The following is a 13215-nucleotide window of genomic DNA, read 5'->3' as shown; positions in this document are numbered from 1 at the left end:
CCCCAGATAGTAAAACAAAGCATGATTGGTTGAAGATAGGACGTGCTACGATTGGTCTGAGTAATGTGGCCGTTATCTGATAAGTTTGAGTAGATGATCCACCTATTTTCAGATTTGTGTGCACATCTTGTTTCAAAATCGACCAATGCGTGTAGCAATCTGCAAATGCACAGGAAGCGATCCACAAATAAATATGCGTGATTTGCAAATGAATGCTGGACAGAGTTGTGTTTGTGAGTTAAAAAATATATTTGTAAAAAAATTAATTATATGCAAATCTTATTTTATTTATTTGCAAATTCACTTTATATTTGTGAAACTCGTAACATATATTTGTAAATCTCATTCTTTTTATTTGTGAATTAATTTCATGTTCGTGAAACTCCTTACATTTATTTGTGGATCTCGTTCAATTTGTATGTTAATATGCAACAGTTCCATCTCCATATTTAGCTACCATTACTATTCTGTAAGTATTCATGATAATGCGCAAAGTGTCTGTCACAGATAATTAAATGTTGCACACGAGTTTTGTATTCACATTCACGAAATTTCCTTTTTTTCTTCTTCTTTTTTTAGTATTGTTTCAGTTTGGTTGTGCGTGTGTGTGTGTGTTTCTTTAAGAGCTCGAGCTGCGGTCTGTTGCTCATCTGACGCAGCTGAGGCAGTGAGTGAGTAAGGTAACAGCATCCTGCACCATGGAGGCGGTCACAGCACCAAAGCCATGGACATCATATATATTAGGACAAAGCTCACTATTTCCTATTTTAATTTGCATTTTAAGCCAAGGTTATCGGATAAGAGCAGATGACGGTGGCATGGAGGAACTTACCACGGAAAAAGAGGCAGAGGAAAGTCACAGGCAGGACAGCGTGAATTTACTCACATTCATTTTGCTTTTGACTCTCACTATCCTCACAATATGGCTCTTCAAACACAGAAGAGTGCGCTTCCTGCACGAAACCGGGCTGGCTATGATATACGGTGAGAAATTGTTTTTTTTTAACGTAGCTAAAGGCTTTAAACAACATCGCCGCCCACGTCTCAAAACCAGATGAGTAACTGTTACTAATACCGATCGAGATAACTTATCTTGACCCATTTTGGGGCATCGCGTTCAGCTGAGCGGAGATAAGTTTAGGCATCATTAGCACATATATATATATATATATAATTATTATTATTTATTTTTTTTGGCGCATGTTTTGTGTAGATAGGCAGCTTATTGTGTTCTGAGACACAGCCATCATGTAAACCCTTAGCTAGCCTAAGCCTCATATGAATGAGTGAGCCTGTGTAGCCTGCTAGCTTGAACCAGTGCTAGTGTAAAGGTTGCCAGCTGGTAGGTAGCTGTGCAGTGTATAAAACTCTCTCCACTGGCCTCAAGAGGCGCACTAGCTACTGATGCTAGAGGCTGTAGTCTTTAGCCTCCTTATAGGTCGGTTCGAATCCTGTTCGGAGAGGGTCAAGCAGGACTGGTTACGGTGGTGCCGTGACCCGGATGGAAGTGAAATTTGATGAGGTGAGTGTAATGGTAGCCAGCTGGAGGGTAGCTGTGCAGTGTGTAAACCTCACTCCCCTGAACTGAAGAGGCACACTAGAGACTGACGCTAGAGGCTGTAGTCTTTAGCTCCCTTGTACGCCGGTTCAAATCACATTTGGAGCGGGTCGAGCATTTACATTTATGCATTTGGCAGATGCTTTTATCCAAAGTGACTTACAGTGCAATTATTACAGGGACAATCCCCCTGGAGCAACCTGGATTTAAGTGCCTTGCTCAAGGACACAATGGTGGTGGCTGTGGGGATCGAACCAGCGACCTTCTGATTAACAGTTATGTGCTTTAGCCCACTATGCCACCACCACTCGAGCAGGACTGGTTACAGTGGTGCCGTGTCCCGGATTGGAGTGAGGTTTAGGGGGGGTGAGTGTAAGAGTAGCCAGTTGGTAGGTAGCTGTGCAGTAGTTAAACCTCACTCCCCTGGCCTCAAGAGAAGCACTAGCTACTGACGTTAGAGGGTATATAGCCTTTTGCTTCCTTGCTAGTGCATGCCTTGCCAGTTCGAATCCTGTTCGAAGCTGGTTGAGCAGGACCGTATACAGTAATATCGAGACACTTGCATTTTGGAATGTACCATAATATCTGACATAAGTATTAGGCTATATGCAACACACAGATTTGGTGTGGGAAATTATCAGTTTTCTCAGTTACACTAGGGCTTTACTTCGGTTTAGTACCTGTCATAACTCCTGTTGAGTTCCTCATACTGGCTTTGAATAATGTGACTCAAGGTTGGATGAGTCTACACAGCAACATAACTGACATGTGCTTGACATTCACTGGATTGTATAGTGTGAAGTAAATAAATGCTGCAGACTTGGCTGTATGTTGCATTAGCAGACATGTGCCAATTTTAAAATGGAGCAAAATCTTCTTCTGACTCATCTAACGAGTTTATCAACATAGAGCCATCTCACACACCATATTTTAATGTCACATAATTGATTTGGTTGCAGCCCTGTTACCTTGGTATTGATATTTGGGCAACAAATAAATAGCCTCAGATTACTGATGAAAATTAAACCAAATCATTGTCACTTCAACAAAATCACAAGTAACAGTGAGTGAAAGTCTTGGTGCAGTTCAATAAACATGCAGTAAGACTTTAACTCACCGTAAAGAAAAGGACTTGATTAAAAGAACTGCATAAAATTTTATAGTTACAAATTCTGTTTTCCATTAAAACATTTCTGGTTTCCAGGTTTTATGTTTGAACAAATGCATACATAATACTTAAATCAAATGAATATGAACATTCATTGAAATTTTGTTTTTAGTTAAAACAAATGGTGCTCAACAGAGCTTCACAGTATAAATGAAAACATTAATGAAAAAAATCTGATTTACATGTAGAACAAGGCTGCTACAGCTTAATCACAGCCTGCTGATATTCATTATACACTTGCTTTTGATATTGCTTGCATATAATAATACAGTAGTGAGATTTATTTGTCATAATGTCTTTAATTTCATGCATCCAGTTAAAGTGAGCTTTTTTTTTTTTGTGCTTCGATATTTCATTAGTACCAGTATACTGCACAAATCTACAGCCGGCAGAAAGCTTGCGAGTAGCGGCTGTCTGGTCATAGGCAACACGCAAAATTTATTTAGGATTCAGGGGGCCAAGAAGGACTGGGCAGATGTTGAGTGCGTGTGAAACCAGAAGAAGCCTCTTGTTAATGCAAAGAGTGAAGGAGAGAAGTGAAGTTAAAAAGAAATTTGGTGCTAAACTGTCAAACCAAGCATCTTTCAAAGTTCACCAAACTTGAACTCCACATGAAATCAGTGATGTAAAATTCTTCGCCACCTGAAATACATCACATGAAATTCACGATCGCGCAGATTCCCAGCGAGATGACTGAATTTTGCCCACAGGTAAAAGTAACAAAATATAAGATAAACAAAAATCTTTGTTTGAACCGGCAGCAGTTAGTAAACGATCTTTGTGCAGCCAGGACGAGAGGTAACTGTATAAATCCAACTGGTTCTATTGGGACTAATACGAGCAAGCTAAAAACTTAGGTGCACTACTTTCCTATTTATATGCACCATTCTACTCCTGCCCAAAATTAATCAATTGCCAAGGTTCAAGGTAATATTTCTTGCTACTCTACTATATATATATAAAAACCCTTCAGAAAGGGCTGTCAGTGGCTTTCTACAACCACCACATTTGTCCCTGGAGAACAATACACTACCAGTAAATTGATGCTGTTCTGTTGTGCTTTGGTGTATTGTAACATACTCCACAGTGCAGGGAAAGAAAGCTGCATTAGCCGGATTCTGATTGGACGAGAGGTATCCGAAGTCACTTGTTGTCTATGCCTGATTCTAAATGGGATGCTAACCCAATTGCTAATGCCCTGCACATGCTCAGTTAAGCCAGTTTATGAAACATAGGCACTCTGCTTGTTTGTGTATGTGCCTTTTTGTCCATCAACTGTAAAATTGCTCCTCCGTATGTTGAGTTTAGAACTGAAAGTCAGACCTTTTCTACATACTGATGACCACTGTAACTCTGGGGATTTATGTGCTCTCTCTCACACACACACACACACACACACACACACACACACACACACACACACACACACACACACACACACACACACACACACACACACACACACACACACACATATATGTGCTTTCACACCTCTCTCCCCTCTAATTCAGTTTTACTGCAGACATTAGTCTAGATGTTACTGAAATATGAGATACTTTGCTGAAGAAAATATGATTAATACAACAGCTCTGGACATTTGTATCTCTTTCCCTCCATACTCTAAATATTACACTATCTTACCCATTGCAATTTAATACAGTAGAGGTCTCCGCTTGTACGCAGGCTTTCCTGGTGTGCCACCTGGCTTGTAAATAAATTTGCATACAGAGTGCATGTTCATTTATTTATGTAATGGCTGTCAATATTGAAGTCAACATGAAACCGCAATAAGCCCATTTTACTTCTGTAATTTGACACAAAAAGGGCTAGTACTTGATTTTGTACATTGATTGGGAATTGATTGGATTATGAAAAGTGGGCGTTCTATACAGAATACAGCCAGACCTGATACCACCAGCACCGTTTGAGAAGGATGTTTATATATACATATAAAAATGTATATATTTTCAGACATTTTAATTCAATTTCACCATTTGCAATGCATCTTGGGATTGTAGTTCATTCCCTCATTAAAGATATTGAAGGAATAGTTCACCCCAAAATGAATGTTTTCTCATCTTCCTAGTGCTTCACGCATGCGTAGAGCGCAAAAGTGCACTAGGAAGGGTAATCAAGCTTTTCTCGCTTTTTCAAATATTTTTAAATTCAAATCAAAGCTTGTAATCTTGTGATTTCAAATTGACGCTGATTGGTTTGGTGCATGGCTAAGGCGCTTTTAAAAAAACACCTTGAAGAATTCCTATGGAAAAAATTAATGGGAAAATGCATCTGAAACCACGAAACAAAACACAAACAAAAAACACTCAACTTGGTTTTAATTCAACCTTACCACAATGCTACATTTCACATTATGCCACATTTTAGTCTGATATGTTGACCAATATTTTTTATTATTCTCAAGTTTCCTCAAACTCAAGATCCTCTCAAAGCAATGCAACAAAGTAAAAATACCGGAAAATAACAGAAATAAACACTTCTTGGAGAATATATAAAAAAAATTATATATAAAAAATTTATTTGTTTACAATTATTATTTTGGCTGAAAGAGGCAGAGCACATATTTTGCCTTTCAGAATATTCTTTTGTGTGCTTCATTTTACAGTGGTAAACCAGATTGCTTGTATTATGAGTGATAGTCTCGTGATAGTTTGCTTGTGAAATTTATTTGCTCTTTGTTGCTTTGTGAACCCACACCACAGATGTCCCACCTGTTTTAATAATGAGCTCCTCTTCATTTTCTTGACTTGTTTGGGAGTTATCCTTTTCTGTGCTCCAGAAAAGGACTTCCTCCATCAGGGATTTCCTGGGTCAAAATGTGTCTTCCCTGGTGGCTGACATACATTATTTATTTGTATGGTTTATTACATAATTACAATTAATTCATATTTTATGTAGTTTAGGTTTATCATGTATACATTGAATATACAAGTAATTTTGATCATGTAATCATCTGGATAATTTTGAATTTGGCAGTTTTTGTTTTACTTCAAGATGCTTTGTAAAATCAAACTAAACTAACCTGATGTAATTAACACATTATTTCTACAGGACTGGTTATCTTCTGACTGTAAATGAATACAGCACCTGACTGAGGTGGGACTGTGCTTTTAAATATGTTTTTTTCATTAGGATCTTAATTATTTAATGTACCTCTAAAAAGAATATGAATATCTGAAGGCAAGCATGGCCGGATTGTTTCCAAATATCATTCATCAATTTTTTGAACAGAATTTTATTAAGGGTGATGCGTACCATTTATTTTGGTGCATGACCCAGTGTTTTCCTTTGTCTAGTGATGTCTTAAGATGTTTAACTTCCTCCATAGCGCTTTAAGGGGAAAAAAACTTCTCAGTAGAATTCAAATGGGTCAAGAAATGTTTGTGGTATGCACCGCGATATCGAGTGAAGCCGGATTGAGTAGCACGCGTGATCCTACTTCGCACTCTACTTTCTCTGGAACATAAATATTGGGAAGCCTACTGGAAGCTTGCGCTCGACGCTCATGTGAAACACAGATGCGGGTGTCAGATGATAAGCATATTTAGTGCAGAACGCAAGATGAATGTAATTGAATTTGCCTCTGTGGCTGCCAAAAATTGTCAATTTCGGGAAAAACCCATCAATGTTTCTTCAATTCTCTCAATCATCAGATCACCCAGCTGTAGGGTCTGTTTTGGTTTCATATCGAAGTAGGTCTATATTGTGACCGAATCCCCTTTTTATTTATATATATATATATATGATACTTAAGACTGTGTGCAAGTATGGAAATTCCCTCCAACAGATTTTACTCAGTAGGCTTATGCTCATAACTAAATAAATTGCAAAAATGGGTTAAGATCCACATCCACACCAAATTGTTTCCAGACAGGTTTCCCGAACACTCTGCCAAACTTTTAGTGCTACAACAATTTCACACCATTTGAAAGTGCCACAGTGTTAACATCCTTTGGGGTAGTCAAACTACGAATGGCTTGCTTATAGTCAGTTCACAAACTAGAAAAGGACATATTTTAACACCAGAACAATGACATGCTACACTTATTTTTTGTTTTTGTGTGTGTTTGTTTCAGAAGTGTCATCCTGTTATTGCTGTAAATCCATATGTGTATGAGTGATGATTTTATTGTCTCTATCTGTCTGCGAGCAGGTCTGTTGGTGGGTGTTATTTTGCGGTATGGCATCCCCTCCACCAGCTACCACAATAAAACTCCTCCGAGCTGCTCTCTGAAGGTGGGTCCTGTCAGCACTCTGCTCCTCAACGTTAGTGGAAAGTTCTTTGAGTACACGCTCAAGGGGGAGATCAACTCCAGAGAGATCCACAACGTAGAACAGAACGACATGCTGCGCAAGGTACGTCAGCAACAATACACTCAGGTTTATCACAGCTAAACCTGTAGAAGAGGTTAGTCAAAGGTTATTTTTTCTTTTTGAGGTTTAATTCATGTGCCTTTCAGAAATGTTATACTTAATGCACTTTTTGCAGGTCAAAAAAGAGGGTCCAGTCGTTTTCATTTACTCAAGCTAATTTCATTCCAAACTTGAATGACTGCCTTTTTTCTTTATAACTCCAGATTATATATTTCGAAGAACCTCTGAGCTGCTTTTTTTTTTTTTTTCATAAAATGAAAGCATATTGTGACATATGGTCATCATTTTCCAAAAAGCGGCATTCTCGTTTGTGCAATAAGTTTGAAAATGAGATTTTCAGTGAATAACAACTGAAGTTTTGGTGTATCGCACACAAATCTATTGCATGGCTTCAGAAGACAAAGAAGGCGGGATATTGACTATTTTTGTGGGGCTTTTTTGTTCTTTTTGGAACTTGATTGCACCTATTCACTAGTGGTCCTCCGATAGGGGTTTTTACTGGCCAATGCTTATATCCAGAGAGCAGGGTGGCCAATTGGCTGATGCAATGCCGATATATCACACCATTTAGATCAAGATCAAGTTAGCTAAAATTACACCGATCAACCCTTATGGCACTATATTTCACATGCTTTACAGTTATGTAAGCTTACCTGTCCAATAAGAAGAATGCCAATTCAGGGTCCGTTTTGATCCCCAAAATCGAACGAAGGTCCCTCTTGGAATCAAATGCCCTGCCGAGGTTCACTCTAGTTTTCACTTGACCACGTTCCACTTTGTCAGACGAACCGGATTTGGATGCCAAACGCACCCGTCCCGTCCATATGGGAGAGGAGATCTCTCTGGGTTGGAAGTTGCCACGGCTTGCCCTCTAACAGACTCCGAAGGAGAGGGATCCATGGTCTGGCCTGCCATTGAGGCGCAACTAGATGTACCCTGCACTTGAATAGGAATATTCTGTATAGCGTCTCCCACGAGTGGAAAAGGAGGGAAAGCATACAACGGGCAATTCGGCCACTCGTGGGCCAGAGCATCCTGTCCCAATGGACTTGACTTTTCAGTCCTCGCAAACCACCAACGGCAGTAAGTCAGTTGTAAGGACTTGAGAGACCTGGTGCTGCCCTGATGATTCAGATGAAAAACCATTGATGTGTTGTTTGAATGGACAAGCACATGGTGGCCTACAAGGGCTGGTAAGAAATGTTGCAGCACTAGAAACACTGCCTTCAATTCTAGAATGTCGATGTGCTCCAAGGCCTCCATTTGCAACCAACGGCCACCAGTACCCCTCTGGTTCCATATTGCCCCCATCTCTTCAATGAAGCATCGGTTGTGACCACTTCCACTGTGAGAAGGAACAACTTCCATGGGCATCCCAGCTATCAAAAGCGCTAACTGGTTCCAAGGTTGCAGCGCACGGATGCAAGAAGGGGAGACAATGATCATTCGATGATGATGTCTTGCTGGGATCAGCTGTGAACTGTTGTTCCATCTCTGTAGGGGCCTGAGGTGGAGCAAACCTAAAGCGAACCACAGAGGTGGCAGCAGCCACCATCCCCATTAGTTGTATGAGAACACCATAAGGAAGTATTTCCCCAAAGTGAAAACGAGTCAGTAGATGATGAATACTTTCCGTCTAAGCGAGCGTCTGTGGCAGACATCGCGAGAGTGTCCAGTGTCGTTCCAATAAAGGTTATGGACTGCACTGGAACCAAACGACTCTTTGTCTTGTTCACTGTGAGATCCAACTTTTTGAATGTGATCTAACAATATCTTGCTGTTGCATAGAGCATGCAGTTTTGTTGGGGAACAAAGCAACCAATCATCCAAATAGGGCAGAATCCTCATGCCTTTGGACCAAAGAGGAGACAGGGCTGCACTCACGCATCTTGTAAAAACACAGGGAGCCAGAGACGGACCGAACGGTAGAACTTTGAACTGGTAAACTTGATCCTGAAAGCTGAATCTCAGGAACTTCCTGTGGTGTGGTGCAATAGGAACATGAAAGTAAGCATTTTGTTTTTAAATCTACACTTACAAACCAGTCTCCTTTCATTATGAACTGAAGAACGTTGGCAGTGCGCAACATGCAGAAAGGAAGAGACTTAAGGAACACGTTTAGATGTCGTAAATCCAAAACAGGACTAAACCTGCTGTCTTTCTTTGGAACGAGGAAGTATGTTGAGTAAAAACCTTCCCTCTGATTGAGGGGAAGAACCTTCTCTATTGCTCCTTTCTCTAACAATGAACAAATTTCCAGAGCAAGAGCCGTAGACAGGCTACATCTTCGACAAATGTAGGAAGTATTCTTGAAAACTTTAGGAGCCGTATCGGAACTGCAGAGAATATCCCTTGCTCAAAGTTGCCAGAACCCATGGGTCGGACACTGAGGTTCTCCAATAGTTAAAATTTTGTAGAGAGAAATGACTGACTGCTGGCCCAAGCACTTCAGTGCTTGTGGCTTCTTCCTTTAGCTCCTGTGGAGGGGCGCTGACATGGTCCCCCTTGTGGCTGACGTTGAAATGGGCAATGGCCCTGGGCCTCCTCAATGCCCCGAGGAGGGGCCTGAGGATGGGAAGTAGTGTGGTGAAGAAATCGCTGCTCTGGTATTGGATGGCGATGGTGCATTGGAGCTGGCGGCATCCGAAAATTAGGTGCCCGTTGGACCAGAGTCAGCTTGTGGGAAGCTTCCGACAACTTCACCCTCTTCTCCAATACCTCAGAGACAATGGGGCCAAACAGATGCCCTGGTACAATTGGCAGGTCCCTCAGTATCTTTTTACAATCTTCAGGCAGGTTTGCTTGAGCAAGCCACACCTGGCGCAGGGCTGTTAGCAGGGTTGCTGAAAGTGTACCCAGTTCACATATCACATGACCCATGGCCAATAAAGCCGTGTGTAGGAACTGAGGTACCAAAGTGTCTACATTTGATGATACCAATGTGGTGTTGCAGTCAAGAAGCAGCTGGCAGATAGTATTCTCTGCACGAGTTATATAGGCCACTGATTCGTAAGCCTTCTTTAATAGTGTCAGTGCGTCCACACTGTGCACTTGGACACCATACATTGCCTCTTACAGCCTCATCCGGTGAAACTACTAAAGCTGCCACCTGTTGTTCAATTTCCGGAGCCAGACCCACACCCATGTAGTCGGCCTCAGCCATTGAAGCTAGGGTACGGGCCATCTTTGATCTCCTTTTAGGCACATTGGAACCTGTCAGAGCGCTTAAACTCTGAAACAAAGTCTTTACATGGTGGCATGGCAAATGTGTTTATATCTGATGTTTGCTTGAAAAACCACATTAGTCTGAATGGGTTGGACAGGCAACTTGTCCAGGCCCAAACGTGCCACTGCCATCTGAAGCACCATCAAAGTGTCATCCGCAGAAGACAGGCCTGTCCCGGGTGAATGAGCCGAACCCCCGCTCAAGCCACCTGTAACAGACAGGCTGGAAAAAAAACTTCCTGAGAAGGAAGATTAATAACAGCATCAATCAACTCCTTGTCATGAAAATGTGAATTGGAGGCACTCATGGAGAGAACATCCAAATCAATATTATGTGGAGGCTGGAAGTCACCCTCTTCCACTGGTGTTTTCCCCAGAGTACATGGGTAACGCTGGAGGTTGGAGAGCTCAAAGTTTAATTTCTGTCATTTCTGATGAGAGATTAGTGATAGTCTGCTGCCGACGCACGGCGCTTTGAGCGCGCCGTGGGGCTGAATCATTTTGTGCGAGACTAACAGGAGAGTGAGGATCTAACTCGCTGAGGCGAAGCAGTTTTTCTGACATAGGTAGCATACAACAGTGCAAACACGGATCTGTCAAAGCTTCTCTTCAATGCTGGATTCCTAAACCCAATGGGCAGCGATCGTGTCCGTCATCAGGTAGAAGCGTGTTTGGACACAGCTTACAAATCTGTGGGAAGCCGGTAACAATGGAGCTGTGAGCCATGTGTCAGCCGATTATTGCATGCCCTCTGTTAGGACCGTAGGGAATCAGACAGCCAAAATAATCCGTAAAAACTTGGACTATCAATTCTTCGGATAGAACCGAAAATAGTACATTGTGAATGACAAGCAAGCCAGAGAAACAAGAGAACGAAATAACCGGCCGTCAGATAGTACCGTATGACCCACAATAAATGATCACTGGAAATAACCATGTAATGGCAGATTAATTTAAAAATAATATAGGTTACGAGGCAACCGTTACCTTAGCACAGTCAGATGCCAGCCAACGGATAGTACCGTGAAGCGCAGTGTATCTCCAGCACTAACAATCAGAAAATTAAACAATATACACTCACAAAAGGTGAAGTTCTGTCCAGGTAAATAGTGAAGAGCGCACTGTCACGGCTTGAGAGGGCAAGTCCTCACTACTCAGGTAAGCTGCACTGAACAGTGTGTAGAAACGACCTATCATAGAAGAGAAAGTGAAAGAGACTGAGTACCGAGCTACTGCGGATTATATTCTCGCTCGGTCTACGTCACAACGTGACTTTGTTGTTATATTTTCTCAACCTATCTAGATGGCACTGCGATTTATCCATTAGTGCTTAACACTGCCACTGGCGGTCAGTAGGAATGAAACCGAACGCAGCTTTATCCGCACGTTGTTTTTTTTTGCGTTATTCAGATTTTTCGCATAAATTAAATTTGCAACTTACATTAAAACATAGCTACTGCTTTTGTCTGATTCGCTGTTTGTTCTGAAGCATGCAGTGCGAGCTGGAACAGGTCTTGTGGAACAAAAGCATGTAAAGAGTTTTCACTTTTTTTTTTTATTCATCTGAAAACTGTTTGCAAGAAAACTTTTGTTTATGAGAATGCTGTAAATTATATCTGATCATCTCAGGAGGTGCTGTGCATTTAGTTCACTTTATTTCCGGTTGGCATCCATTGTGAACACAACTCTGAAGGTTCAGTAATATATGTCTTTGTATTAAAGAAACAAAGACGAATGTGATTAAATCATAAAGAAAAAAAAAGGCACATTCACCTTGAAACTAAAGTTGAGTATTATTTTATTTTTCTTTTGGCAGCATTAACTCTATGACCAAAATGCAATACAAACACAAATTCATTAACACATTTGGCAGCATTATTTTGGGAACACAAGGGTTTAATAGGCTTATTTATTTTGATTATCATTGTCTTTACATTTATAATTGTCTTCAGTTCTTAATCTGTAATATATTAGTATTTTTCCATCTGGTGTCGTTGACTGATGCTTGCGTTATAGCAAATGGAGTCGTTGGAGATGGTAAATGTTTGGATTTGGGGAGGTAGTTAAATAAGATTTTTTGATCACTTTGTTATTTTAATTCTTTATTTGTTTACTTTAAAGTGCAATTTGAATTTAAAAATGTCTGGAGTTTTTTACATAAAAGTTTTTAAAGCAAAATCAATAAAGCAAAAGAAATTCACCGACCCTCAGCAGGTTGTTTGACGATGTAATCGGATATCACAATAAGGCAATTATCGCTAAAATATTTTTCACATTTTGCCCAGCCCTACTTGGCATGCAAGCAGGCGATTCTCAGCACCCTCACTGTTCTAAGAAAAAAAAAAAATTGGCCAAACATGAAAATGTATTGGCAGATGCCGATAATTACAATTCTCAGAATATCATCTGATTTATCGGCCTCTGTGACATATCAGTTGACCACTAATATGGACTACATTTTATGGTAATTTTTAGTTCTTTTTGGAGATAGAACCTGTTCAATGTATGCTTTCATTGTATGGAAAAGAACAGCTCAGGGATTTATGAACTCTCATTCTGTATTCCACGGAAGAAAATCAAATGGATTTTGAATGACTTAAGGGTGAGTATATGATGACAGAATTTTACATTTCTGGGTGAACTTACCCTTTTTGAACATTTGTTTTGCTATAAAGTTTAATGCTTGCTCAGTTTTAGTGTATATTATGTGTGAACCTCACTGATATATACACTGATCAGCCACAACATTAAAACCTCTGACAGGTCAAGTGAATAACATTGATTATCTCATTACAATGGCACCTGTTAAGAGGTGGGATATATTAGGCAGCAAGAGAACAGACAGTTCTTGAATTGAATGTGTTGGAACCAG

General features: G+C 40.5%; 1 protein-coding gene across 2 annotated transcripts in view; it reads left to right on the top strand.

The window, feature by feature from the left end:
- The first annotated feature begins 698 nt into the window (after positions 1-698).
- Positions 699-13215, top strand: part of LOC127646966 (sodium/hydrogen exchanger 7-like) — a 52402-nt gene continuing 39885 nt past the window's right edge. For both annotated transcript variants that reach the window (XM_052130970.1, XM_052130968.1), the window contains exons 1-2: positions 699-984; positions 6898-7100. In XM_052130970.1, the coding sequence (XP_051986930.1) occupies positions 699-984; positions 6898-7100 (489 nt within the window). The remainder of the gene's footprint in view (positions 985-6897; positions 7101-13215) is intronic.

The sequence above is a fragment of the Xyrauchen texanus genome, chromosome 7, assembly GCF_025860055.1.
Source record: "Xyrauchen texanus isolate HMW12.3.18 chromosome 7, RBS_HiC_50CHRs, whole genome shotgun sequence".
NCBI lineage: Eukaryota > Metazoa > Chordata > Actinopteri > Cypriniformes > Catostomidae > Xyrauchen > Xyrauchen texanus.
Note: the sequence above shows the minus strand (reverse complement) of the source record. Positions and strands in the feature narration are given on the sequence as shown.